This window comes from Penicillium angulare, assembly GCF_028827245.1.
Source record: "Penicillium angulare strain IBT 27051 chromosome Unknown utg000003l_segment0_segment0, whole genome shotgun sequence".
NCBI classification, from domain to species: domain Eukaryota; kingdom Fungi; phylum Ascomycota; class Eurotiomycetes; order Eurotiales; family Aspergillaceae; genus Penicillium; species Penicillium angulare.
The window spans coordinates 2,998,819-3,024,884 of record NW_026623162.1 but is presented as its reverse complement, the minus strand read 5'-3'; the positions used below and the strand labels follow the sequence as shown (position 1 = coordinate 3,024,884).

General features: G+C 47.0%; 12 protein-coding genes across 12 annotated transcripts; 5 read left to right on the top strand and 7 right to left on the bottom strand.

The window, feature by feature from the left end:
- Positions 1–544: 544 nt before the first annotated feature.
- N7478_003280 (hydroxyisourate hydrolase) lies at positions 545–1,078 on the top strand (the record flags this gene model as incomplete). Its single annotated transcript, XM_056919494.1, has 1 exon — positions 545–1,078. One exon carries the CDS (start codon positions 545–547, stop codon positions 1,076–1,078), a length of 534 nt encoding a protein of 177 aa, XP_056782652.1.
- Positions 1,079–1,707: 629 nt separating this feature from the next.
- Positions 1,708–3,381, bottom strand: N7478_003279 (P-loop containing nucleoside triphosphate hydrolase protein; the record flags this gene model as incomplete). The annotated part of the gene is made up of 1 exon (XM_056919493.1): positions 1,708–3,381. The coding sequence occupies one exon, from the start codon at positions 3,379–3,381 to the stop codon at positions 1,708–1,710; it is 1,674 nt and encodes a 557-aa protein (XP_056782651.1).
- Positions 3,382–4,848: 1,467 nt separating this feature from the next.
- On the bottom strand, positions 4,849–5,229 carry N7478_003278 (uncharacterized protein; the record flags this gene model as incomplete). Its single annotated transcript, XM_056919492.1, has 1 exon — positions 4,849–5,229. One exon carries the CDS (start codon positions 5,227–5,229, stop codon positions 4,849–4,851), a length of 381 nt encoding a protein of 126 aa, XP_056782650.1.
- A 271-nt stretch (positions 5,230–5,500) lies between these two features.
- N7478_003277 (MDR family MFS transporter) lies at positions 5,501–7,399 on the bottom strand (the record flags this gene model as incomplete). The annotated part of the gene is made up of 4 exons (XM_056919491.1): positions 5,501–5,659; positions 5,760–6,694; positions 6,752–6,777; positions 6,837–7,399. 4 exons carry the CDS (start codon positions 7,397–7,399, stop codon positions 5,501–5,503), a joined length of 1,683 nt encoding a protein of 560 aa, XP_056782649.1.
- Positions 7,400–9,218: 1,819 nt separating this feature from the next.
- On the top strand, positions 9,219–10,730 carry N7478_003276 (RING finger domain protein; the record flags this gene model as incomplete). Its single annotated transcript, XM_056919490.1, has 1 exon — positions 9,219–10,730. One exon carries the CDS (start codon positions 9,219–9,221, stop codon positions 10,728–10,730), a length of 1,512 nt encoding a protein of 503 aa, XP_056782648.1.
- A 566-nt stretch (positions 10,731–11,296) lies between these two features.
- Positions 11,297–11,982, top strand: N7478_003275 (mitochondrial 54S ribosomal protein mL40; the record flags this gene model as incomplete). The annotated part of the gene is made up of 2 exons (XM_056919489.1): positions 11,297–11,519; positions 11,639–11,982. 2 exons carry the CDS (start codon positions 11,297–11,299, stop codon positions 11,980–11,982), a joined length of 567 nt encoding a protein of 188 aa, XP_056782647.1.
- Positions 11,983–12,952: 970 nt separating this feature from the next.
- On the bottom strand, positions 12,953–13,978 carry rho2 (uncharacterized protein; the record flags this gene model as incomplete). Its single annotated transcript, XM_056919488.1, has 5 exons — positions 12,953–13,240; positions 13,307–13,498; positions 13,563–13,568; positions 13,652–13,730; positions 13,944–13,978. The coding sequence occupies 5 exons, from the start codon at positions 13,976–13,978 to the stop codon at positions 12,953–12,955; spliced, it is 600 nt and encodes a 199-aa protein (XP_056782646.1).
- Positions 13,979–15,618: 1,640 nt separating this feature from the next.
- On the top strand, positions 15,619–19,369 carry N7478_003273 (uncharacterized protein; the record flags this gene model as incomplete). The annotated part of the gene is made up of 3 exons (XM_056919487.1): positions 15,619–16,732; positions 16,799–17,043; positions 17,105–19,369. The coding sequence occupies 3 exons, from the start codon at positions 15,619–15,621 to the stop codon at positions 19,367–19,369; spliced, it is 3,624 nt and encodes a 1,207-aa protein (XP_056782645.1).
- A 941-nt stretch (positions 19,370–20,310) lies between these two features.
- Positions 20,311–21,064, bottom strand: N7478_003272 (uncharacterized protein; the record flags this gene model as incomplete). Its single annotated transcript, XM_056919486.1, has 2 exons — positions 20,311–20,637; positions 20,741–21,064. The coding sequence occupies 2 exons, from the start codon at positions 21,062–21,064 to the stop codon at positions 20,311–20,313; spliced, it is 651 nt and encodes a 216-aa protein (XP_056782644.1).
- Positions 21,065–22,732: 1,668 nt separating this feature from the next.
- Positions 22,733–24,416, top strand: N7478_003271 (NAD-dependent succinate-semialdehyde dehydrogenase; the record flags this gene model as incomplete). The annotated part of the gene is given in 5 exon segments (XM_056919485.1): positions 22,733–22,762; positions 22,835–22,922; positions 22,987–23,828; positions 23,843–24,221; positions 24,274–24,416. 5 exon segments carry the CDS (start codon positions 22,733–22,735, stop codon positions 24,414–24,416), a joined length of 1,482 nt encoding a protein of 493 aa, XP_056782643.1.
- A 219-nt stretch (positions 24,417–24,635) lies between these two features.
- N7478_003270 (uncharacterized protein) lies at positions 24,636–25,079 on the bottom strand (the record flags this gene model as incomplete). Its single annotated transcript, XM_056919484.1, has 1 exon — positions 24,636–25,079. The coding sequence occupies one exon, from the start codon at positions 25,077–25,079 to the stop codon at positions 24,636–24,638; it is 444 nt and encodes a 147-aa protein (XP_056782642.1).
- A 349-nt stretch (positions 25,080–25,428) lies between these two features.
- N7478_003269 (GFA family protein) lies at positions 25,429–25,963 on the bottom strand (the record flags this gene model as incomplete). The annotated part of the gene is made up of 2 exons (XM_056919483.1): positions 25,429–25,603; positions 25,653–25,963. 2 exons carry the CDS (start codon positions 25,961–25,963, stop codon positions 25,429–25,431), a joined length of 486 nt encoding a protein of 161 aa, XP_056782641.1.
- Positions 25,964–26,066: the final 103 nt, after the last annotated feature.

Here is a 26,066-nt window from a genome sequence, read left to right as displayed (position 1 = left end):
CCGCAAAGCAATCGAACGTTCCGGAAGATGGTCTAGATGACCACAATAAGCTTTGATAGAGGGTATACAAATTGATTGACGTTTCTTTGATGAGCTATGCAATCCAGGATCGATGTTTATTTTATCTGTCATTGTGCGATCGCTTCCTCCTTTTATTTTGCTGGATAACCGGATTGTCGAAGGTTCCATGGTACGTCACAGCATTCTAAGTACCTATGTTGAATTGAAGGCCGATAAAGCAGCAAACACTTTGAATAAGACTTAAAACAATTACAAGCTTAGTATTTCAACCTGAAGAGATTCAAATTACAAAGATACCAACCAAGCAAACGATCGCCGATAACCCGAATGGTTGTAAAGCTGCTAATCTCCACACCATGGCACCCTCCGCATTGCTATCGGTGCTCTCCGATGCGCTCTCCGATGCCAACGACCCATAGAAATTAATACAATCCCCATTTTCTCTTCGCAACTTACTTTAATCTACTATCCTTAAAAATTCCACTTCATTTCTCTTCTCCAGTTTCTCCTCTTACCTATATGAATGGACAATCCCAGTGACTCAGGCCGCATCACCAACCGCCTTGCGCTCTACCAACAGCATCTTAACTCCGCCCCGCTCCCCAACACAACCAACCCACCAGCACAAAAACCCTCCACAATGGCTGCCCGCGACCCAATTACCTGCCACGTACTTAATACGTTGACTGGCACACCTGCTGCCAACCTGCCCGTTACATTGAGGCTATTGTCAGAAACTGCATCATCCAGCCCTGTCCTCTTCCATGCTACCACCAATGGCGATGGCCGTGTCGCAAACTGGACGCCAGCCGGTGGAGACCAGTCTGTCCCGGGGATTTTGGCGGCACTGCCCGGTGCAGACAGCAAGACCAATTGGGCTGTGAGCTTCCAGGTTGGACCCTGGTATGAGTCGCAAGGTATTGAAAGCTTCTGGCCTGAGGTTGAGGTCAAGTTCACGGTCAAGGGCCGTGGACGTGAGGGCGAGGAAGGCTGGCGCCACTATCATGTACCTGTTTTGCTGGGTCCTTGGAACTACTCGACTTACCGTGGATCTTGATACTTATGATATTTTTGGATGTAACTGTGTTAATTGGATATGTACAATGCTCGTTTTGTCCTTGCATAAAGCTTGTAGAAAAACGCAGTATGCAGTAGCTATAAAAGCACTTGAACTTATTTCAGTATTGATAAATTCCTTCCATTTTATTATTCTTACCATGACACTGCGCTATCGGTTGGCCTTTTATCTTATGCTCCAGCCCTGGCTTCCCCAAGTGCTCAATTATAGCTACCCAGGTGGGATCTATAGCCAAAAGCATTTGTCTTTTCTCATCATGGCACGATTCTCACCGTCACTACAGCAACGGCAAGATGGCCGAGCGGTCCAAGGCGCACGGTTCAGGTATACCTGATCCAAACATCCGTGTCTCGATTTCGGGGCGGGGGTTCGAATCCCCCTCTTGTCACTTTCTGAATTTTTAGTAGTTTCAATTTTTGCATCTTTGGCTTCTTGAATAAATTGAAAGATCATTATCTTTATACGCTTTTTGGGGGGAGGAGGAAAGGGGGCGTTGGGTTGATACTCTAGCGATGGTTCAGGACGTCCAAGAGAATAAGTGCTCAAATCATATTTCATCATGATCTATTCTATAAATTCTTTTATGCATTACATACAGGATATGATATTTAAGCTCCTCTGCCGCGGCCACCACCACGACCGCGTCCACGGCCTCCACGGCCTCCGCGACCTCCCCGGCCTCCTCCACGACCTCCTGACTTCTCAACGCCTCCTCTGTTTGAGCCGGCGCCGGGGCTAAGAACATCGCGTTTCTTGCCATTGGGGCGCCCTTGTGGACGACCACGAGGACCACCGGAACTGTCTCCATTCAAATCGTCCAGGCTTCCAAAATTGAATCCAGGAACACCCTTGAGCCCCATCTTACCAACGACCTTCTTGTCCATTGGAGGAGCTTCAGGACAGGCCATGCCCTTGATGGCCATTTCGTTTGCTAATTGGACCAGGCCAGTCTTGTCGAGACGGAGCTGTCTCAAAAGACCTGATCCAGCAAAGAAACCAATGTAGGAGGAGTAGGCCCGCTGCTTGGTAACTTCATCAATGCTATACATAGCTTGGTTGACATCGTCGGCACATGCAGGAGCTTCCGCAATGATAGCCTCAGTCTGAGGGTGGGGCTGAATGGGCAGGTGGCGATTAACCTTCATGAAGAAAGATTCGCTTTGTGTAAGAAGAATAATAGCACGACCGTCATTTCCTGCGCGAGCTGTACGACCAACGCGGTGAACGTACTGTTCACCGTTTGATGGCAAACCGACTTGGATAACCAGGTCGACGTTGGGGAAGTCCATACCACGACCAATAACATCCGAAGCGAACATGATTCCAGACGCGGCTTCCTTGAACTGTGCTGTGGTTCTTGTGCGAATATTCTGGCTGAGTCGGGAATGAATCTCAAATACGTTCAATGGTGTCAGTCCTCGGGAAAAGACCTTGGCAAATAGAGCGACCATATTGGCAGTGACGCCGAAAACAATGATTTTAGAGCATTTTTGGCTCTCGAGCTTGACAAGTGTAGCTAGTGTTGTGAAGGTTTCTGCCACGGATGGAATCACCACATGGTACTGTGGTACCCGCTCATGTGTAGGAGCTTCGTTCTTGTCAATTGTCGAAATATTAGTGTAGCCATCTTTCAGAACGACACTAACCACCTCCTTGACCTTAGGAGGAACAGTAGCCGAAAAGCACATGCCTTGCCACCCGGCGGTTTTCTTTGATGGAATCAGGCGCAGAATTTGCTTGACATCAGCCAGGAAACCAGCTTCAAGCATGGTATCAGCCTCATCAAGAACCAATGTTTGAATGTTTGACAATTTCTCAGCAGTGTAATCGTCAGACAGGTAATCCTTGAGACGACCCGGAGTTGCTACTAGAACAGAAGGGGCGCCTTTCATGAAACGTGAATGAGCAGATGCACGAGCTGTTCCACCGACCGCAATATGACATTCGAGGGATTTCGACAATTGTGATGTGAGTTGGTCGCATGACTTGGCGATTTGCTGGGCGAGCTCTCGTGTCGGCGTAATGATCAAGATGGCAACCTGGCCCCTTGGTGGCGCTGAGTTACCCTGAAGCAGGCAGTGTAGTGCGGGCAGAAGGAAGGCAAGAGTCTTTCCAGTACCAGTCTTAGCTTGGACAAGACAGTCACTGCGCCAATCGGGAAGTTCACTTAGAACTCGCTGCTGGACGGGGGTCATGAACTTGAAGTCCATCACTTCAAGGGCCTTGAGCAGACGGGAGTCTAGCTTCCCCGCCATGGCGCTGTATGGCTGAGCGCCATCCATGTTTGGAGGGCTTGACATGATGATGAATGTTATATATTTCACCAAAACTGAAAATAGCTGTAGAATGAAAATTTTCCACCCGAAGGGTACCTGAGCAAAGGATAATAGTTGACGGTAGCATGTGGCAGAATAATATTTTGAGATTTCTTATCGATAAGAAGTATCTTCGGCGGTTTGAACTCTAAATCCAAGGTTGCTGCACGGCGCTCACTGAGATTGCTGCTACAGACAATGGGAGGAGATATATAGTTAGTTTTGTATGCGAGACTCTGATTTTCTTTGATTTCTAAATATAAGCACTGCCTTCCTTACAAACTTTGAGAGTCTTTTATGAATGCCCTGAGACTTTGTTGATAAGCTTAATCCCGGGCGGCCCAGTTATCGTTGTACAGTCAATTATGATTGGCTGCCCGTGTTGATCGGCATTATACACATCCAGCAGGTACATGTAGTTGAGCAGGTCATTGAATAAAATTACATGTATTGCATGAGAGATAAATTTGAATACACTCTCTCACCTAATGATCTAGTAGGGCATATTGGAATATTTCAAGCACAGGTACCCATGAAGGGATGAGTGGGCAACTAGCCCGAATCGACAGGAACATGCTACTGTAAGCCCAGGTTTTTTGTGGGGCCCAATACATATGTAGCCTATCGCACCTGTAAACAAGGTTACTTTTTCTCTGCCCTTGTGCTTCTGCCTCTTTATTTATTAAGCTTTTTACTTCTCTTTGGATGCATCCTTGTTACCTGTAGCATATAATCTGTTTGAAAACATGAAATTATACCGTATCCTCCCTCAAGTATTTACGGGGTGTGTAGAGAGTCACCCGAGTAAGCAGAAGCGAGTTTGCGTGGTAGGTGGAGTGGCAATTTTTGCGCCTGTAGTCATCTTAGAAACAACTAAATTTTTGGCTGGGGTAAAAAAAGGCTTTCAATATTTCTGTTCTTTATTCTTTTCAGTTGTTTGGACGTTCAACAGAGTAGTACCATCGATCGTCATATACGCCAATATGATATTACCAGGTCGTTTCCCCAAAGATCCCGGAGCATACCATGATAACTACTTCGACAATGTTATTTTAATTACTTAAATGCCTGAAAGTTCAGAGGTGCGTGTGAAACTACGAGTCCAGGCTGGTGCGACGATTCCAGCGAAGGAGGATACGTAGGCCGAGAATTGGAGGGATGAAGCCAAATAAATATTTCTGGCTCAATTTTAGATTTATAATTATAATATAACCATCTCACAAAGATCGGAAATGAATAGTGAATTCAAATTCATTTGGTGGGTTTGTTTGAAGACACGAAAAGGGGGTCGGTCCAGATACAGCATATTCAAATTATCCTACCCCAGAACCATACATAAATAGAGATTATTGTACACAAAAGGCAACGAGATGCTTCGGATTTTATAGAACAGAGAAGGAAAATAGCCTAGCAAGCAGCTCGGGAAGAGAACAATCATTTCTTCTCAAAGGCACTCTCAACTGGGCCTTCGTCCGCGATGTGGTTGTAAGGCTTGTCGTATCGGTTTTCCATTTCTGCGTTGTGCTTCTTCACATCCTCGGGTAAATTCTTATTTGGTTTCCCCTTCTCATCTGTCAGGTTTGACTGTCTGCCATCTCCTAGAGTTGGGTGGGCTTTATTTGAGGGAATTGGGTGGTTGGGAGTATTGTCTAACTCGGGATTTTCGGTCGGTTCCTTCTGGTTTGCCTGCCCGTATTTCTTAGGAGTACCTTGAACATAAAATCGCCGACTCGTCAAGTCGACAGCTGGACGGCTAAGAGGAATAGAGGACAAAGGCGCCCGGAGTCGCGAAGAAGTCTGTAAGAAAGAGCTCATTCTGAATGGTATGGTTCTTCTAAGGGCACGAGGATGGAGAAGTTAAACAAAATCGTTGGATAAGTTAGAATTCAATCAGTTTCTAGGCCCGATTTTATTAATTGGTTATTAAGGGATGAGTTTGAAAATCCGGTTTTAACAAGGTCCATGGTGTTTGTTCTGTAGTTATATCATGATCAACGCAGAAGGCTGCGATGACGTACCTCGATGTCATACTGTGCTATCTTGCTAAGCTTTTGGATTACATCATTGGCTCTCTTTAACTATGCATCTATTGTCCCTGTGTATGTCCAGATTGAGTTGACTGGGGCGCCACACGATCTGAATTCATATCACGCAACCCAAGAGTGACGGTTTTATGTTCCTTAGAAAGGTGATGTGCGTCCACGAAAAGGCTGGCAACGAGGCCGACCGCGGCAAAAGCAACATACTGTAGGACTCGGCATTAACACTGTACCTTATTTGAAAAAGAAAAGCAAGAGGGGAAAAAATAAAGAAGGAAATTGAATCTCGAAGCGAAAATAACCTACCATGATCCACATTGCTTGTAAAGATTCATAAAATGCCAGTTGCGCCGCCACTTTCTGTACTGCGGGGAGAGCGTTGATAAGCTCTATACTAGCGGTAGCACTACCATCTGATAGCTGGCTGGCCAAACTTTCGCCTAGGACCGCAACTAACCTTGGACCTTGCTGAGCCATTTTATTTTGGAACACAACTGCTCCAATGACCGCTGAAACAGCAGTGGAAAGACTTCTCACGAAGCCAATAGATGCGGTTGCCGTGGCCGTATTTTCTGTGCCAACGATCGCTTGTAATGCTAACAGTGGCCCTTCGAAGTTAAGACCCACACCTGCACCGGAGATCACTTGAAACCCAATTATTTTACCCCAATTAGGTGTGGGTTCCAAGTTGATAAGTAGACCGGAGCCCAGTGCTAAGAGTACCAACCCTAGCCAGATCGCAGGCACGTACTTCCCTGTCTTTTGAATGAAGAGCCCTGTTAATGCGCCAAATAACGAAATAGATAGGACCAGAGGTAATAGATAAACCCCAGACATGATCGGACTTGCGCCAAGAACGGCCTGGAAATAGAGTGGTAGGTAGTAGGCTTCGCCCATGAAGATAAATCCATGGCAGAAACAGACGAGGAAGGAGGCAATTCCTGAACGATCTCGGAAGAGCGATAGTGGGATAATAGGGTATTTGACCAACTTCCATTCATTCACCATGAATAAAAAGATGGATACCGCACTGAAGACAATCAGGCATATTACCGTCGCCGAGTCCCAGGGGTGGGTGACGCCTCCAAAATCAAGGCCAAGAAGTAGCATGATTGTGCTGCCGACTATGAAAAGGCTTCCGGTCCAATCAACTGCTTTTAGACCCTCCCATATAGGGGTATGAGGCGTGTCGAGCTTGAGAGTAAAAGCCAGGAGAATGAATACCAGAGCAGATACGGGCACTAAGAACGATTAGTATGGAAAGCAAAAAGATTGCATGTTAGTTATGAGCATCATACAATTGATCCAGAAACACCAACGCCAACTACGGATAATGACTAGTAAGTATGTGTATTTCCTGGGGAATATTGCCACATCACTTACGATGCTCTTTCAGTTAACAGACCTCCAAGTACTGGTGCAACTCCACATGCGAGGGCCCATACAACAGAAATTAGACCAAAATATAACCCCCTATCCCTCATTGAGAACAAGTCACAGATGCATATGTTCACTAGTGTCAGTAAGCCTGCAGCTCCCAGACCCTGGACGGCACGACCAAAAAGAAACAACGGCATGGTTTCAACAACGGCGCATACTAAACTCCCCACGAAGAAAATGACCAGCGCAATCAGAAGCAGCGGCTTACGGCCCCAAATATCTGACAATTTCCCCCAAGAAGGGATAGTGGCACTGTTGGCCAGAACATAGGAACTTCCGATCCATGTATACGCGGAACTTGAGTGAAAATGGCCCGCGATAGATGGCAAAGACGTTGTGATGATCGTGATGTCGAGGGCTGCCACAAACACCGCTGCACAGAGTGATGTCAACACGATCGAGAGTTGGAGTAAGCTGCGCGGCTTTGGGGTAGAGTTGTCGGGATCTGAAAAAGCATGATCTGACACAGCCTGCCTAGAGTCCGTCATGTTGTCTTCTGTGGCCATAATGATTGTTGTTTATTTTTGAAATGTCGACCTCATGGCTGGCTTATATCTAACGCGACTCTCGTGATCGTAATCGTGTTCGTGGTCAAGCCCTGTGGGCCCCCAGCTCTGGCGTCCCCACTTGGTCCGGGCGACGGGCTTGTGCCGTTATTTGAAGATCACAGTACCCCATCAACGCTTGTACAGTACTATGTACTAGTAACTTGAAGTAGTATATGGTTCTTGAATTCACTAGGGAAAGTCATTCTCACATTTGTTTTCGAGGAAGACATGTACAGACAAAGTTGGATCGAAAAACGGTATCTAAACCAATCTCTACGGTGCCTGCCTCAACGACAGTGTGAGTTGGAATGTGTTCAGCAACATGAGTTATTGTCTTCAAGTTTGTTGCCGGGGGCATAGATATATGTTTCGCCAAATAGAATTGAAGCCCGACTCTCAGGCTCCAGTGATATCTTCAAATGATCCAAGGATCAAAATACTTGTACATTTCCCCCTCACATCTTGAAGTTAATTGATCAAGTTCACATTCAACTTTTCGTTGAATCAGCCTCGAGAAATTCTGGTTTTTTTTTTCATTCCCCATCAACTTTCACACGATGTGCCCCATCTAACTTAGAGCGATATGTCCCGCCAATTTCAAACTGTTGCTCACCGGCACTCATATCCAGCGGTGCTCTGGTTGACCTCGGCACGACCACCGTACTGGCATCAAGTTTTGGTTAAAGCCGAAATCCGCAAACTGGGACTCATGTGTTTGCTACGTCTCTGCAGTTTGTGCACCGCTCGCTCTTGACACAACAAAACATGCTGCTGCCAAGATCAGCACGCCACCGGGACACGGATAGATTAGGGAATTGATTTTTGATTTTAAATTAGTGTGAAGATTAGGTTATTCTTATCAAAATAGTTCTACCTCTCTGTTGCATTGTATTAACTAAGTAGCCTCGAACTTTTTTATACTCTACTATCATATATGCATAACAAGATAGACATGAGCTTCAGCTCGTTATATTACCCCCTCATAAGTGTCTTTAGGACGGCATACTACAGAGGCAGTACCCCGAATAAGTAATTATTTCGTACCGAATCGCGTACTAATCACTTTGGATTCTTCCACGGGTCTACTCGCCTTTTCGATGCTATTCATAGCCGCTAAACCTATCGTCTCGCTTAGCGGCTCCCGGGTCACCCTTAGTCTTGTCTTGGGATAGCGCTTGGAATTGCCTCTGGTGAAATTGCACTGGGGTTCACATCGTTGCATATTTTGTTAGAATCGATTTGTCTTGCAATTGTGATCCAACCTTTTTAAATTGGTTCACGTCCAAAAGCGGCATATACATGGGCTTCCACAATCGGAGAATCGGAGATCCACCCAGTATTCTGTATCAAGATGTATATTTGAATGTTTGAAAACTGCGAGAATACTCCGGACCATGAGGGTCATTTCCCCTTTCGAATGCATTTCGGATGATCCACCGATCGTGAAAAAGTCCCTGCCGATCAGTATCAATTGCGGGCAAGCCCGTTCAGCTGTAGAGCACGTTCGCCTCGGTGGCTCTGACGTGACCGTCCACGTGACCCGGTGGCCGACAGCCGCTGCTCACAGCCGAGATGCCCTTATAAGTGTCTCTCCACCTTTGAAAGCGGAGGTACTCTCTCCCAGCGAGTTCCGCCGACCTTTCACCACTTTCGCTTCGTCATCTTCTTATTTGACCTTTCACAAAAGATGCTGACCCAGTTTTGTCTTATATCGGGCTTGGAACTTTAATTTAATCATCTTTTTGCATCTAATCAAACAATCATCTTGCCTTTCAATATGGCGTCTCTTCCAGGCTATAGTACGATTGGCAGGACGAGATCCTCCGACGGCACCACCTCAAATAATAACAGCGCCTCCACCCTTGAGGGTACATCAAGTCAACCCGATCCGATCGAAGACACCGAGACCGTTTTCCTGAATAAAGGTGCCTCCACGCCGAGCAGCCTCGAGAATCTGTCCGATATCACCGACAAAGCTACTAGCCGATCTTCGACTCTACCAGACACAGTGCAGGAGGAACCACGAAAATGTTGGATTTGCTATACCGACGAAACAGAAGACTCGCCACTTAATCTGGAATGGCGATCACCTTGCCCATGTGCTTTGACAGCGCACGAGGCATGTTTGCTCGACTGGCTTGCGGATATGGAGAATCCTCGTTCGCGGAAGCGGAACGGTCACACCAAAATGCAGTGTCCCCAGTGCAAATCTGAGATCGTTGTCACTCGTCCACGGAGCTATGTTGTTGATACCTTGCGACTGATGGAAAGAGTGGCGGGGCGGCTGGTCCTCCCGGGTATGGTCTTCACAGTCGCGGGCACTGTCTGGGCAGGATGCTGTGCCCACGGCGCGTATTCAATGCAGCTTGTCTTCGGTCCACAGGAAGCCAGGCACATTATCGAAGATAGTTTGGAGGGTCCGTGGAACTCTGGACTCAACCTCGGCCTGCCTCTCATCCCACTGGTCTTGATATTCTCGCGCACACGCTACGCCGAAGGTCTTCTCCCAGCCATTCCCGTTCTATTTTTTGCCGTACACAACCCAGGACACGAACCCGACTTTGATATCTGGCCGCCCACCCCGGCGATGACCTTCGCGGCCTTGCCTTATGTAAAAAGCTTCTATGGCGCACTTTACGATCGACTATTCGGCGCCTTGGAGCGCAAATGGATCGCAGAGGTACAACCTCGTGCGGCAGAAGAGATTCTAGATGATGCCCAACAGCAAGATCAGGCGGAGGGACTAAATCGATTCGGTGACAACGTTAATGGTCAAATTCTCATGGAGATTGATCTTGAATTACAGGTAGGAATGGGCAATGACGACGAGCTTGCCGATGCTCCAGCTCTTCCTGCCGCCGAAAACGATGATGGCGCTGACACAGGCGCTCAGGACGGACAAGCTCAAGGCCAGCCCGCAGGCCAGAACAACAATCAAGGTCTGGGTCTAGGCCGAAGACAAAACGAGATTATTCACGACACCGGTAATATCGCCGACACTGTGCTTGGGGCTCTGGTTTTCCCAGCCATCTCTGCCTCGGTGGGTGGTCTGTTGAAATACGTTCTACCAAAAACATGGACGACCCCATCTTCGGTATTGGAGCGCAGTCGACCTGGACTTCTTCAGACTCGCTGGGGACGCAGTGTCGTTGGTGGCTGTATGTTTGTATTACTCAAAGACGCACTCGTTCTATATTGCCGGTGGAAGTTGGCACAAACACACCGACGACGAAAGGTGTTGGATTATGAGCGGTCCAAGGCAAAAAAGCAGGGTACAAATAAACGGTGAAATGATTTCCGAAGCTGCCTAACATAATTGCTCTCGACACCCCAATTTCCCCTCTCTTTTTGCATTTCATGGCGCTTATTTAAGGGCTTCTCCTTGGGGGTTCTGGTGGACCCATTTACACGCATGTCATTTTTAACATTTGATGCCTCTCACGACCCAAGATACCGCTACGCATTACAATGACTCTCTGGACTACTCTCTGGACTACTCTCTGGACTATCTTTTTCTGACATATCACTATTTTACTTCTTCTTGCTGAGCAGGTGGTGATTATCGTCTATCTACCTATTATCTGTAGTATCTTAAAAAACAAATATCTGGCAGGACATGAGACCGAATTTGCTCTGACTCGGGTTTTTGCATGTACCAATAACTCGTAATTATAGAATTTATTGCAGCCAAAATCTCCGGTTGCAGTAAGTGATAATCACAATATAGATTCCACGGCCTACTCCTATTAAGCGCGCGGCTAAGAGAAGGCGGTCAATTTCTGCCGTCAAGGAATTATTCGCCCTGAACTCCAGTGAAACAGCCTCTTCGTCTCCTCATATACTACATCAGCCACAATGCGGTCCCTTTCACCAGCCCTCGCGTCTCTCGCGAACGTATTCCGTATCCCCATCTCACCCACACCGGCACGACCCTCAGTTACCCGTGTATGCTATGAGGCACTGTCCCGACGAACACAACCGAGCCCGATCACCTCGGCCGTCCAAACCGCCTCCTTCTCATCAACAAGCTCCCTAGCCAAGCGCAAGGAAGGCCGCCCCGGTGTGGACAAGCGAATCAGTACGTTACTCTATATCAATTTGAGAATGCGATCAATTGCCCCCAATTACCAGCCCATGTGCCCCAAAACATTATAGAAACAACACAGAATAGGATCTAAATACTAACATCACCCTCAGCTCTTATTCGTTACTTCCTTCACCACCCTCTTACTCCTCGTCCTCTCCGCTTCTCTCGTAACCGGTTCCTCCGTCATTGGACTATTCATCGCGCTTGGCAATTGTTCCAGGCTAAGCAGCGCAACACCCAACAACTCGAACTGCAGCGCCAATACCAGACTATGCAGGCTGCGTGTGAGGAGTTGCGCACTGGTGCTGGAGATGGTGGCAGATTGTTCCGGAAATCAATGAACAAGAAGGGTATCTTTACTGATTTGATTCCCATTGAATATGGACGTATGCAGACTGAGTTCCCGTCTGCTGAGGGGTGGAATCATGAGTGGAAGAAGATTGAGAAGAAATAAGTGTTTGATATCAGAGGTTTATTGTGATTGAGATAGACGTTCGAGACAGGGTTTTTATATTTGTCTTTTGGGTGTCTTCCAAGGTTGTATTATTGGCGCCATGTACTATATATATGCATTTATCTCTCTTATTGAGATTTTTTGAAATGTAAAGGTTTCTTCAAGTTGATTTTTATACTTGCAAATTTTCTGTGGTTTGACGATTTCGTTTTGTGAGTTTCTGACAAGGAAATGGTCTTGTAGCTTCCAAGGGTTCAAGTTTAGGTCAAATTTAATAAATCGAGTTGATCATTTTCAACTAGTAGCCAATATCGATCTTGCTGGATGTGCCTGGTACTATGAACAATCAATTATTTGAGCCAAAATATTATGAATCAAGGCTTGGAAGGGGGGGTAGAGTATTCGACCGCGGGTTTTGCCTAGAATGAAGACTAGAGAGGAAAGATAATTGTGTTCCAGGTTGAGTATTTGATTATGTATTTCTGGGAGGAGTGGGAAAGGAATGAGGCACTGTATGGGAACACGAAAGTGACAGGAGATACTACACGAGGAGAAGGGGAAAACATGAAAGGAGCGGGATTCGCCATGCACTTCGGGGAATATGTAAAAGAGGGACAGGTATCCGGAGTCGCACGTGCATCAAGTCGGAAGATTGTTGTGATAACATAGGCAATTGTTGATAAAGGAAAGACATGAAGTAAAAAATTGAATGTACGCCGTGCTAAATCAGGACGGCAAGGGTGGATGGAATAAAACAGATAGAAAAGACATCATGCCCAAAGCCAGGTGACCAGGCGGGCATTTTAGAACCTCCCAAACGCCAATGATGCATGATACAGCGGAAGGTCGATTGAATGGCAAACCTGAGCTTAAGCCAAGTTCATCGCTTTCCCAAAGTGAGAGTAAAATAGATCGAACGCTGGCAGAGAAAGGAATTGTAATGGTCGCACGGTCTCATGGGATGAAGTCGTTATAGCACCACGCAGCAGGAGCCTTTCCGCTTATCGAAGGTTAAGAGCGCAGCTCTGGTGGCAGCTTCGAACACGTCATCAACGCCTTCGCCAGTCAAGGAGGAACATTCGAGATACTTGCGAGCTCCGATTTGGGTGCCAGTCTCGTTGCCCTCTTTAGCTGTGACGAATTTGAGTGACTTTTTGCGCATCTCTTCGACCGCCATTGGGTCTTCTCGGAGATCTTTCTTCAGGCCAACGAGGATGATGGGGACGCCGGGGCACCGTTCATTCGCTTCTTCGATCCACTGTTATTTAGATTGTTAGTCGTTGTGCCATTATATATCCCGGGAGACCGTGTTGAGCCAACAAACCTTATGTTTTACATTCTCTAGCGAATCAGGAGTGTCCACGGAGAATCCGATTAGGAGAACGTGCGCTTTGGAATACGCCAATGGCCGCAATCGCTCGTAGTCTTCTTGACCAGCAGTATCCCAAAGAGCCAATTGCACTGAACGGCCATCGACTCGACAGTCCGTCACGTAGTTTTCGAATACCGTTGGTACCTAGGCTGCAAGTTAGAGGCCGAGCGGGTGTTTATTTGTTCTTGTCCAGGGTATAAAAACTAACATAATGCTAGAAGAAAGAGTTCAGTTAGCCAATAATTGACCAATGAGATTAAAAAAAATGGAAAGGATGTTTGGATCCGAAAGACTTACCGTTGGAAAGTAGCCAAGTGTGAAGACACTCAGTAAACTAGTCTTTCCACACGCGCCATCTCCAATAATCACCAGCTTCCTAGAGGTTTCCATTGATGTTAGTATATTTGAACGTGAGTCCCTAGAATTTCAATTGCATATTATCCAGAAAAAAGAAGTGGGAAAAAAAACGACCGTCGTTCTCCGTGGATGGGATCGCCACTCGATGGAGGTGTCTGTCTGTATGATTTGGAAAGGTCTAGGCCGGAGGGGGTATGACAATATGCAAAAGTAAGAGATTGGCCGCGCGTACCTCCGCATAACATTATCGCCTTCTTGCTGCGCCATATTTCAATGGACTGGACGGCAGAGTGTTTCGAGCGCTGCTCGACAGGAGGATGGTAGGAGAGAAGAATGACGGATCACAGGTGCGAGATAGTCGAGGTAAACCCACGATGCCGCGGGTTGATGAGCAGGGATAAGGAAATATTGGCCCTGCGCGTGCACTGTATTTCCGCCCAATAGTAGATGCAGGCGTGGCTGGCCTAAAGAAAAACAGTGACGTGACTTTGGGCTTGTTGAAGGCGGTCGCGCCGGGGCTGAATGATGGTCGACTGGGGGTGGGGGAGAGGTGGGATGCAGGTTAACGAATTAGATGAGGACGACGATCCTGAAGGATGATTCGATACGGGGAGACAAGACAGCAGACAGGTCGACAAAATAAAGAAAAAGAGTAACGAGAGAAAGAAAAAGGTTGAAATTGAGTAAGCGAGAGAGGTGCCTGAGCTGATGATAAGATGAAGGGGGCAGAGCGGGAATGCGGATAGAGTTGGGAACAATCCGGAGATTTAAGACACACCAGAAGGAGAAATTGAGGTAGGAAGCCTACGTTATTAATTTTATGCTACTCTCTGTCTAGGTAGTTTCTCCGCGATATGACATATTTTTGTTTCTGATTTACGGCCACTCCGTTCGCAAAGTCTAAATGAGTGGGAATCGAGAAGGAAAAAGTTATTTTTGTCATTAGCGCTGTGTCTCACTGTTGGTGGAGCTGAGGAGCGCGCAACGACTTTGGACCTTGGAGGCTTTGACAGTTACGGGCAAGTACTAATGCGCAGGCAACTGGTCAGCTAGAGAGTCCCCGTACATAGAGTTACCGCCTTTTCACCCACGGATACTGCGGGATTTATGAGGGCTTGCATGAAGGCGGTCAGAAACAATCAGGTGACCAGTGGGCATTACAATGTATGAGTTTTGGAGATGCATGAGTCAGATTTCTTAAAGAACATATCAAAGGAATGCGGATGAAATAAACACGCAAATACATAGTAGGTCATTATCGGACTCACCTGCAGATTAATAGATAAAACCTATTGTGCCTGAATAGTCAGGCACCAGCTCGCTTGCGGCGGCTATCCCATTGCGGCGGCACGACAACCAGCCAGAATGCTGGAAAGCCCGTCGCTCTCATTCATCATCATCAAGAATACGATTTCGCTGCCGTTTGTGTTCCGCACGCTCAGGGCTTCGCTTTGCTTGCTGGCCCGGGTTTAGATTCGCCTCCCTTCGACCTCCGCGACCACTCCAGCCTCCCCCGGCCCCAGTCCCGATTAAATACGCCCTGGGCCGGCGGCTTTTATTGCCTTTCAACCACCCCCTCCTCCCGATATCTCGATCGCCCGCCAGCCCCTCCCACTCACTTGCTCCCTTGGAACAGCCTCTGAGTGACCAACAAAGGGACCAATCCGGTGCCTTTGTGGACACCCAAAGGGGTTCGATCTTTTGGTGAGTCCTTACATTGGATTAGGTCGGAGCTTTGTTGGTTGGTTCTTTCGTCCTCCCGCTCTCCGCTTTTGGGTCTTGGGCGGTTTTCTCTGAACCACCCCCACTCTCCAAACGCTGCTTCTGATATCTGGCTGCTAACATCCTGGCGCATGATATTAGAGCTTAGCTGAGGACTGTCGCCCTCAGCTCCATTCGCACCCATTATGGCGACCCATACATCGGCCAAACCGACACCACCGACCAACGGCGATGCGCGGGGACCTTTGAGCCACACTCCTCCTGGGAACATGCCTGTACCAGCACAAGTAAACCGCAAGAAGCAAAAACGTCGACAGAAACAAGCCGCCCGTCTCGGCATCGATCCATCTGATGTTAATGCCTCCGCGGACTTAGATTCGGCTGTGGATGACCAACATTCCAATGACCACGGCGAAGTTGATAGTGCGGATCTTGACCATGCCGAAGGCGATGATTTATACCATAACGGAATCTCAGGTGTGCATCACGATATAGATGGCCATCCAATATCGAACGACTATGGGAATTCGGAGGGGTCGAAATCAAAGAAGAAGAAAAATAAGAAAGGCCGCTCTGGCTCGCATACGCACGCCGATGGTAGTTCTACTCCTCTATCCACACCCTCCGCCACCTTTTCTCACCCTCCACCGCCACACTCGCTGCCATACCCTTCTCAATTTCCCGCCAAATCCACCCATGAAAGCAGTATCTGGAACCAATCAAACACCGAGGAGCGCGAAAACATTCGAACATTTTGGTTTGAGCTGGGCGAGGAGGAAAGACGTCAACTTGTGAAAGTAGAAAAGGATGCTGTGTTGAAGAAGATGAAAGAGCAGCAAAAGCACTCCTGCAGTTGCACTGTGTGTGGCCGAAAGCGAACCGCAATCGAAGAAGAGCTAGAAGTTCTGTACGATGCGTATTACGAGGAACTTGAGCAATATGCCAACAACAACCAAGGCTCTTTTGACGAAGGTGCTCCTATAATACCACCTCCGCGATTGTATCAACCCCCACTTCGATCTCCTGGACAGCATACCCGCACCCACGGCCAATATCATCCGTCACGGAATCGAGTCCAAGAATTACCCGAGGACGAGGACGACGACGAAGAAGAAGAAGAAGAAGAAGAAGAAGAAGAAGAAGAAGACTTGGAGGACGATTACGACGAGGAAGAGGAAGAGGAAGAGGAAGATGACGAAGATGATGATGAGCTTTATAGCGATGAGGAATTCGAAGATGAGGATGCTCGAGCCGCTCGAGCAGACTTCTTTGCGTTCGGTAATAGCTTGACGGTAAAAGGTATGCGGACACGCACTAGTAAGGCTTAACTTAACTTGGTTTTATTTTCTAACCATTATCGATTAGATGGCATACTCACCGTGGCCGATGATCTTCTCAAAAACGATGGCAAACACTTCATCGACATGATGGAGCAATTAGCCGAACGTCGTATGCAACGAGAAGAAGACACGCAGTATAATATAGCCGCCGCTCACCAATCCTTTCATGCTGGTCATAACCATGGCCCCTTGGATGATGAAGATTACGACGATGAAGAGGAAGAAGATTACGATAGTCAGGAGGAGGAAGAGTTTGACGAGGACGAAATGGTTTGTTTTCGAGGCTATGAAATTTCTTCTAGTTTGATCAATTTGCTAATATCTACAAAAGGATGCCATGACAGAAGAGCAACGTATGCAGGAGGGCCGTCGAATGTTTCAGATTTTCGCTGCTCGAATGTTTGAACAACGTGTTATGACTGCATATCGAGAGAAGGTAGCCGAACAACGCCAGAAGCAGCTTCTAGAAGAGCTCTTAGAAGAGGAGAATCAAACCGAACAGCGCAACGCTAAGAAGGCACGAGAAGCTCAGAAGAAGAAAGATAAGAAACGTCTTCAAAAACAGGCTAAAGACGAAGAAAGGGCTCGCCGGGACGCCGAAAAAGCGGCCGAGGAAGCTGCTGTTAAGGCTGCTCAAGATAAGAAGCTAGAAGAACAGCGAGTGAAGCGTGAAGAGCAACGAAAGAAGCGTGAGATTGAACGGAAAGCCCAAGAGGAGGAACGGGCACGCAAAGAAGCTGAGAAACAGCGGCGTCTAAAGGAAGACAGAGAACGACAAGCTGAAGCGGAACGCAAGCAGCGGGAGCAGAAGGAAGAGAAAAAGAGGCGCGAGGAAGCGAAGCGCAAGGAGAAAGAAGACCGCGAGAAGGAGATTCAAGAGGAACAAGAGCGGAAAGTACGGGACGAACAAGCCAGGAAGAATCGTGAGGTTACAGCTAGGGCAGAGCAAGAAGCCCGTGAACGTGCTGGAAAATCGGATCCCCAACCAAGACCCGCTCCACTCCCTGGAAATATCTCCATGCCGCCAAATTTTTTATTCCAAGCTACTCCTGGCTCTCTACAGTCCCCTCGTTACTCCACGACCACCCCCATCGCCCCCAAAGTTTCTACGCCTGTCAGGCCACGCCAGCCGTCCCAACAGGGATCTCATACCTCCTCTCCTCACTCACAGCCATCCTCCTCTGAATTATTTCCCCAGCCATCCATTTCACCACGCTCTATGGCTCAATCACATCATGGCACCATCGGTGGCAGGCCGGGTCATCATCCCCAACCTCCTTTGCACCATCCCCAACCTTCCGCTCCTCTGTCGCCTTTGGGTAGAGGTAACCATCCTGGTTTCCCTGGATTTGGTGGCCTACCTCCGAACCCCCCGGGCCTTCCAGGAATGGGTGGTCGACCTCTCGGGGCCCCTGACCTGCATATGTACTCCCCCAACTCAGCGATTATGAACCCACTTCGACCCTTCCCTGGACCGGGTGGTATCACTGCGCCCCCTGGTATGAATGGTGTACGCCCTATGCCTTCAGGACGAGGCTTCCCGTCAGATCCAGGACACAGCTTCCCATTTCAAGGGCACCACGGAATGCCTGGCGTGTTCCCAATGCAGCAACCAGTTTTGGCAAAGACCCATTCTAGACAACCATCGAGCTCATTTGAACGCTCGCCCTTAGAAACAAGTGGCCAATCGTTCCAAAGACCTAGTCCCATTAAGCGGCCGTCAAGTGGTACACAGGATCAACAAAACGGAGGCCATGGAGCAACACATCGGGAAGTCGATCAGTTGAGCACTCAACTGGGTAGTAGTGCGCTCCTTGACGATACTGACGCTCATTATTCATCGAAGCTGTCTCAGTCGCTTCCAGGCGCTACTGCTCCAGGCCAGTTCCCCACACCATCCCGAGCTAGTTTCCAGGGGCCGTCATTCTTCCCCGAACCTCTCAGTTCTAAACCCACGAACTTTGCAGTAGGATCAACTGGCTGGGGTGCCACCCCCTTTGGTGGTTCTGCCTTTCCTAGTGCGTCGACTTGGGGAGCAACGACTGGTAAGGGAAACTTTGACCTATCTATACAAAAGCCTCGTATTAATACTTCAATAGGAAGCGGCTGGCCGCAACCACAGCCAAACAATGTCTTCGCAGCTGGCACGCATCACCGTGGACACACATCTCGACCCGTCACCATCCGTCTCTTAGTGATACAAGCCTGCAAGAACCTTAACACGCTAAGCCCCCAGCCTGGCTCTGGGGGCTACCACAACGTGAATGTGGTTCTCAGTCAAGTGGAGCAGCTTCGCCCCTCTACTGAACCGGCTATAAATTTGAGCGAAATGGTAGAGATCTGCGACACTGAAGGTAATCATCAAAATGGCGGTGGTTCATTCTCCATCAAGGAAGATGAGAATGGCAAGCACGTCAAGTTTGAGCCAGATACCAACAGTGCGATTCCTGGTCATCGCGGTAGCATTGTCCCGGGTGATATTGGTAGCCCGGTTCCTGGAAATAGTCATCCTGCTCCGTTTGGTGGATTCAACGCTCCTTCCGTGTTACGGCAATACTCCTCACCCCCGGCTGGGTTATATGGCGGGACTTCTTAATCCCGATAATCCTATGAGCCCTTTGACTGAAATGTACATGACCATCCTTTATATCTATAAGAATGGCCCTCTTACGCAATCTTTTGGGAATCACATTTGAAATGCCCCTCGTCCTTTTCCTCTTTTCTTCATGTCTTTTTTTTTTCACCTGAATTGAAGCGTCATGGCTTAACGTCTCACATTTACGCGTCCTCAAGTCTCTTTTTTCCAATTTTCATGGGTTTTATGTTGATGGAATTTCTTTTCATAAGTTGCGTCCAAGTCGGCTGAACTTGGACCTGGGGGCATCAGGTTTTATTTAGTGTACGTTATGAGCTTTGTTTCTCTCTTTGTTGCTGGCCTTTCTGCAGTATGCAGCGATATCCAAGGAGCTTGGGATAATCTCCCTCTCCATCATCGTCCTTGTCACAATTGCATGATTGAAGGTTTCTTCGTCTTTCTATCCTTGGCTAGTCTTTGTGACAGTCGATACCGTAGTCTCAATTCTCAATTTTGTAAACCTCATAGTCATACCAGGCTATCGAGCCCCTTCGACACCATGAGGTTTCAACTTCAGTTCGTTGGTTAATAGGTCCACCAGTACATAAAAGGTTGAATATCACCAATGGAAACTAGCGGATTCTGTATTCTTGCCGATACACTGTAGACATTAGATGGATATAACCATCGCAATGTTGCTTTTTCATCAGATTTCCTCTTTTTTGCTCTGTTTTCATGAAACTACAATTGGGACAGAAAATTGACCACACTTAAGAATGACGGTATCTCTAATTGGGCTCACTATAGTATAAAAAAGCAAAATGATAAAACTATCTAGTCATGTATAACATATAAAATTATCCTTCACTGTCCTCTGGATCTATCTCGAAGGTATCTGACAACCTTGTCCCCAGGTTGCAAAGCATGAAGCCCTCCAGGGCCTCTTAAGCAGGATATAATCTTTATTTGAAGACCTTGACAGTGGTAGAGAGAGGCTCCTTCTCAGGTGCAGCTGGCATATCGCCTGACAGGCCACCGAATACGATCTCAGCCTTGGGGGCCCACGTAGAGGGTAGGTCAAATGCTGATCTGATGGCTTCCTCAGCACCAGGCATCATGTGCGAGTGTTGTAAACTAGCACCAAGGCCTTCAAGCTCAATTGCAGTCCAAAGTGTGATTTGGTGCATCGCGCTGGAGTGCTCGGAGAAACCCTCAAAGACACCGATAGGGAAATGGGAGAATTTCGCATGTTGCTTTTCAATGGCTGCGTGGTCTTCAAAAACGGTGATCTATTGAATATAATTAGCCTTGCATGAGAGAAGAATGAAGAGCAAGAAATATTATGCATCGTCATTTTCGGTGCGGGTAGGAACATTTCCTTGGAAGACGTACTGTACCATAGGCTTTTCGGAATGACTTGAAACGCTCCTCATTGCGCGCCCAGGCTTCTTCTCCCTGTGTCTCGACAACACCCGGCTTTGCAGCATCAGTGATTGCGTCCCAAAGCTTCTCGTGCTCTTTCTTGAGGGTGACAAGGATGCGGGTGCTCTGCATATTCCATGACGAAGGAACGGTTTGAATAACTTCGTTTACAATCTCGACGATGCGATCATCAGAGACTGAAACTTGGTCGGTGACGCCATATACAGTGCGACGGTGCTTCACTGCCTCGAGAAAGGTAGAGCTCTTAGTAGTTGGGGTGTTTGATACTGTCATCTTGGAGATATCGGAAAAGGATGGCTTTGAAGAAGTTGCGAAGAGTAGTCTTTGCTTAGTGAAAACACTAGATCGTAGGAAGAATGGTCGAGTAAAATGTATTGAATGAAAGCTACTACTCAACGACCTGCGACATAGTATATATAGGCCAGATGTGAACATGGCTTGTAAAGAAATTGAGGTACCTACTCTCATTGATCAGCAACCGGAACAGCACGAGTTGGGTTTATACCGAACCACCATATTTTCTCCATGAATGCGAGGCTTTTCAAATTTGTTAATAATCCACTTGCCCCAGTTGCGACCGTATCGTCAGCAACTTTGTGAAGGATGAGGGTTTTTAGATGGTGCGATGGGGCCTATCCGAAATAGGAAACTTTTTGACCGGAAGCTCAAAATCAAAATTACTAAAAATAGTGAAAGTCAACCGGAATCCTTTCAAATCCCCACTAGATTAATCAGTAGAAAACTGCCGAAAGTATTCCTCGGCCTTTCGGCTTTTGAAAATTCTCATGATGATTGGCTAATATTATTATTAACGAGACATTGAAGCAAATCGTCGCATTTTACGCTTTAATAATCCCGAGAACTTTCTAATGATAGCATCTAGATCTTCCCCTGTCCTCTGTTGACAAGAAATTAATCGCTTCCCCTATACACTTTGACCTTTCCGCTCTGGTTTAATTTTTCTCTCTCTTTCTCTCTTCCATTTGTGTTTCGTTATATGCTGTGATCGGACATTTAATAATGGTATGTTAGAAAAGGAAGGGAATTTTTTTTTAAAAAAAAATAAAAAAAAATAGAAAAGTAGATTCGACGCTCGTTTTGCCCGGCATCCCACTAGTGCATCTTATATAGCAATGTCTTTACAGCACGCCAGTTATCGTCCTTAGTCTATCGACATGGGCCTTAGGTTAAGTCAATGGAGCCTAAAGTTGGATCTAATTTCGGGGTCAAAAGGCAGAATGACAACAGCAAGAACAGCAGTAGTAATCATATCTATTGTTGAAGAAATCCATTGAGGATACGCAGGATCAGCCCAAGCTAGAGCACAGCCTTCTTTTCGGAAGTTTGAAGATTCTGCGCGAGAGAAATACCTGCCAACCGGCCGAATGTCAAAGATCTCAATACTGAAGTAGCTGGAGGATATTCTTGGGGCCTGTAAGCCTGGAGCTTATCAAGGGAGGGAAACAAAGTATCGGCATACCGTTGTAATAAAGTCCAGTAAGCTCTCCGGTAGTCCAGAGACCAGGAATAGGAGCACTGTTAGGTGCCAGAACTTGGCCTTTTATCTGCTGGTTCAAAAATGCCCAGATTCAACCCTGCAGATACCTCGGACCCAGACTCTCTCCAATCAGACAAATCCTTTCCCTTCATGCGTTGGTGCATGGTTAGCTTCTCTCGGCGAGGTTCTTCGATTGAACAAGAGACGGCTTTACTAGATATGCTAGATACAGTCCTTCTGATCTCGGTGGAGATCCCCAATTGTCTCCACCATTTCGAAGAAGCCGTCTTGGCACCATATATTCGGTAAAAAGATTGTCATGCCGACCGAGTAAGAGGCCGAAGAGAGAAGATAAAATCTAAAATGGAGAGAGCGAAAGAAAGTGAAAAGAAATTGACTTTGCAGAGTATAGTGATCGACTTTCAACAGTTCTAGCAGACAAAATGAGTTCAGCAGATGAAGTTCCATTCCAGGTAAGTAATTGTGATTGTATACAAATATAAATACGAAATGAAAAAAATAATATAGTTATTGAACAATCTTAGTTGGAGGATCCAACTCTTTTAAAGCAACAGTCATTTGTGAATGGTCAATGGTTTGAGGCAGCTTCAGGTGCACGCTTTGATGTGATCGGTATGTTTTGGGACAAGCATTACCAAGAGGAAGAAGAACGATACTGATATATTCATCACCAAAGACCCAGGCACTGGTAGCCCATTCGCGTCTTGTCCCGCGAATGATGCGGAAGACGTCAACTATGTTGTTCAGACATCCCAAGACGCATTTAAACGCTATTGCTGCACTACGCCTCGCCGCCGAGCACATATGATTTTACGCTGGCACGAGCTTATTACTGCCGCCAAGAGAGACATCGCGACTATCTTTACATATGAGACTGGCAAGCCACGGGCTGAAGCTCTGGGGGAGCTTGACTATGCCTTGGGCTTTACCTGGTGGTTTGCTGGAGAGGCAGAGCGGATTCAGGGAACTGTCGGGCACTGTTCAATTGCGAATCGTCGCATCATAACGATCAAGCAACCGATTGGAGTCTCGGCCGCACTGGTGCCGTGGAATTTCCCAGTTACTATGATTCTGCGGAAGGCATCAGCCGCTCTCGCTGCTGGCTGCACTATGATCATCAAGCCCTCCCCTGAAACCCCGCTGAGTGTACTTGCCTTAGCTGAGTTAGCAGTGCGCGCAGGAGTTGGCAAGGCGGCTCTCACAGTTTTGACGACAGATATGAAGCGTATTCCTGGTCTGAGTGAGAGCCTATGCAAGCATCCACTGGTCCGTAAGGTCACTTTCACTGGCAGCACCCGCGTCGGAAAGGTGATCTCCCACCACTGCAGTGATGGGCTGAAAAGGTTCACACTGGAGCTCGGCGGGAATTGCCCATTTGTGGTGTTCGATGATGCTGATCTTGAAAAGGCAGCGGATGCTCTAATCCAGCTCAAATGGCGACACGCTGGGCAAGCCTGTATCACCGCGAACCGTGTATATGTACAGAACGGCGTCTACAGCGCCTTTGAGACATTACTCGTGGAAAAGTCCAGAAAGCTAAAGATTGGTCATGGATCAGCAAAAGATACGACTCTTGGTCCTTTGACAACGCTCGGGGGGTAGATAAGGTTGAGTCCCACGTAAAAGATGCAATCGCTCAGGGCGGGAGACTGGTACTTGGAGGGTCTCGCCCTGCTGGCCTCACCGGCTACTTCTACTCTCCTACAATTATTGCAGAAGCAAGCAAAAAGATGATGGTTGCTGATGAAAAGACTTTTGGCCCACTATGTGCTCTTTTCCGTTTCGATACTGAAGGCGAGGCTGTGGCTTGGGCAAATAACACTAGTATGGGCCTTGCATCATACGTCTTCACCCGCAATGTGAACCGTACATGGAGACTTTTGGAGGCTGGAATGATCGGATTAAACACAGGTAATTGGATCTCTCCCCAGAATGTTGAGGAGATAGATTGACGATGATACAGGAAATCAATCCGCCGCAGAAACGCCGTTTGGTGGTATTAAAGAGTCGGGATATGGCAAGGAATCTGGAAAAGACGTGGCTATTAACGAGTATCTCATAACCAAGTCTGCAACGCTCACTCTGGATGAAAGCCCTATTACTTAATGCAATATCTAGAAATTACCCAAGGCCTAGCATCATCTCGAAATTTCAGAGTCAATAGAATAAGAATAGAGGATGAAAACGAAACTGGATTAATTTCAAATGATTCATAATCATTATCATTATTATTTCAAAAGAATCCTGGTACTGGTGTATTAGCCAAGACTATTGAGCTTCTGTCAAATTTATTTATCTTATTTTCGATAATGATATTAATAGATTCTAGGTCAAACAACCCGCAAGAAGTTCCAGGTCAACAGGGGTAATTCCATCCAGACAAGAAAACGCATTAATCCAGGACTCATCTTGTCCGTGAGAGCCTGTGAAGTCCATATTATTTTGGCCAAAAGACCAGGAAAATGGGATATCGAGTCCCAATTCATTTCCTTCCACTGTGATCTCCATTTGACCACTTACAGCGTGTTTGGGAGGGCCGGAGGATCCGGTATGCAGACTTCCCATTGGCATGATATGGTTATTTTCGTCTTCTTGCTCTTTAGTATCCAAGAGCCGTGCCATCGATCGATCCAAGTATTGAAAGAAAATCTGAAGTATCCAATTGGTAACTTCCCAAGTTTTCTGTAACTCTCGAAGCCCATACAAGCATATTTTGGCACGCTGCTCCGCTACAAGCCGTGCTGTAGAGCCCGTGTATCTTTTACTCATTGCGGTGTGGGGCACTCATAAGAAGGCAGAATTTAAAAGATAAATGGACCTGAGAGAGATGAGTGCCGACTTGCTCCGGCAAAGTAAAAGCCATTTCGTTTTAACGCCCATGGAGATGTGCAGTGAGTTCGGCATTCTCTTGTGGCGTCCCGAGGCTCAATTCTCCACACGCGCCCCACACTATTTGGAGATTGCTTCGAGATTATGCCTTTTGCTGGTATGTCTATGCTAAGGTTGTCTCCCCCCAAGTCAGGTTTTTACTACTATTGTCAAAGTTTCTTCGTGTTTACTTCTTTTCAACTTGTTTTTTTTTTTAGTATGCACTATGAATGGCTTCCTTTTTGATTTCCTAAAGCTTCTCTCCAAACGCCTTTATCTTATATTGATCAACACCAGGATGAAGCCCTTGCCACTCATGTCTATATAAAGCAAATGTTTCGAACTCAGGAGCTGGAATTCTCGGAAATAGTCCCATCTTCATGACGAGTTTCCCTGCCAACACAGGCGTCACAGACTTGACCGGACTTGGAAGAATTAGAAAGAAGATCACCGCAGGATAGCATAGGCACTTACTTTCCACATCGTGAACAAAACCATCTTTCAAGAGGAGTCCCACTACCAGTTTGAGTATCCACGAACTTGGAAAGCGTACCTTCGCGATCCTCTATCTCAACCTTGTCTTCCTCGATGGTCAAGTTGCTGGCAGCAAAGGTACCTGAAACCTTGCGACAATTGGCACAATGGCAAATATGCCCTCTTCTTCTAGTGAACAGATCCGGATCATTGATTGTCACTTTCACCGACCCACATAGACAGTTGCCAGTAAGTCGCTCGGTGAACTCTGAAATTGGGTGTGAATTGGGGTTTCCAGTAAGGGATGACATGATGACTTGATTCTGGAGAGATTTCGCAGAAGCCCTTGGGAAATTTCTAGGCTTTACTTGGTTTGGTTTCAAAAATATTTCAAGAGATTTATGTTCATGGTTC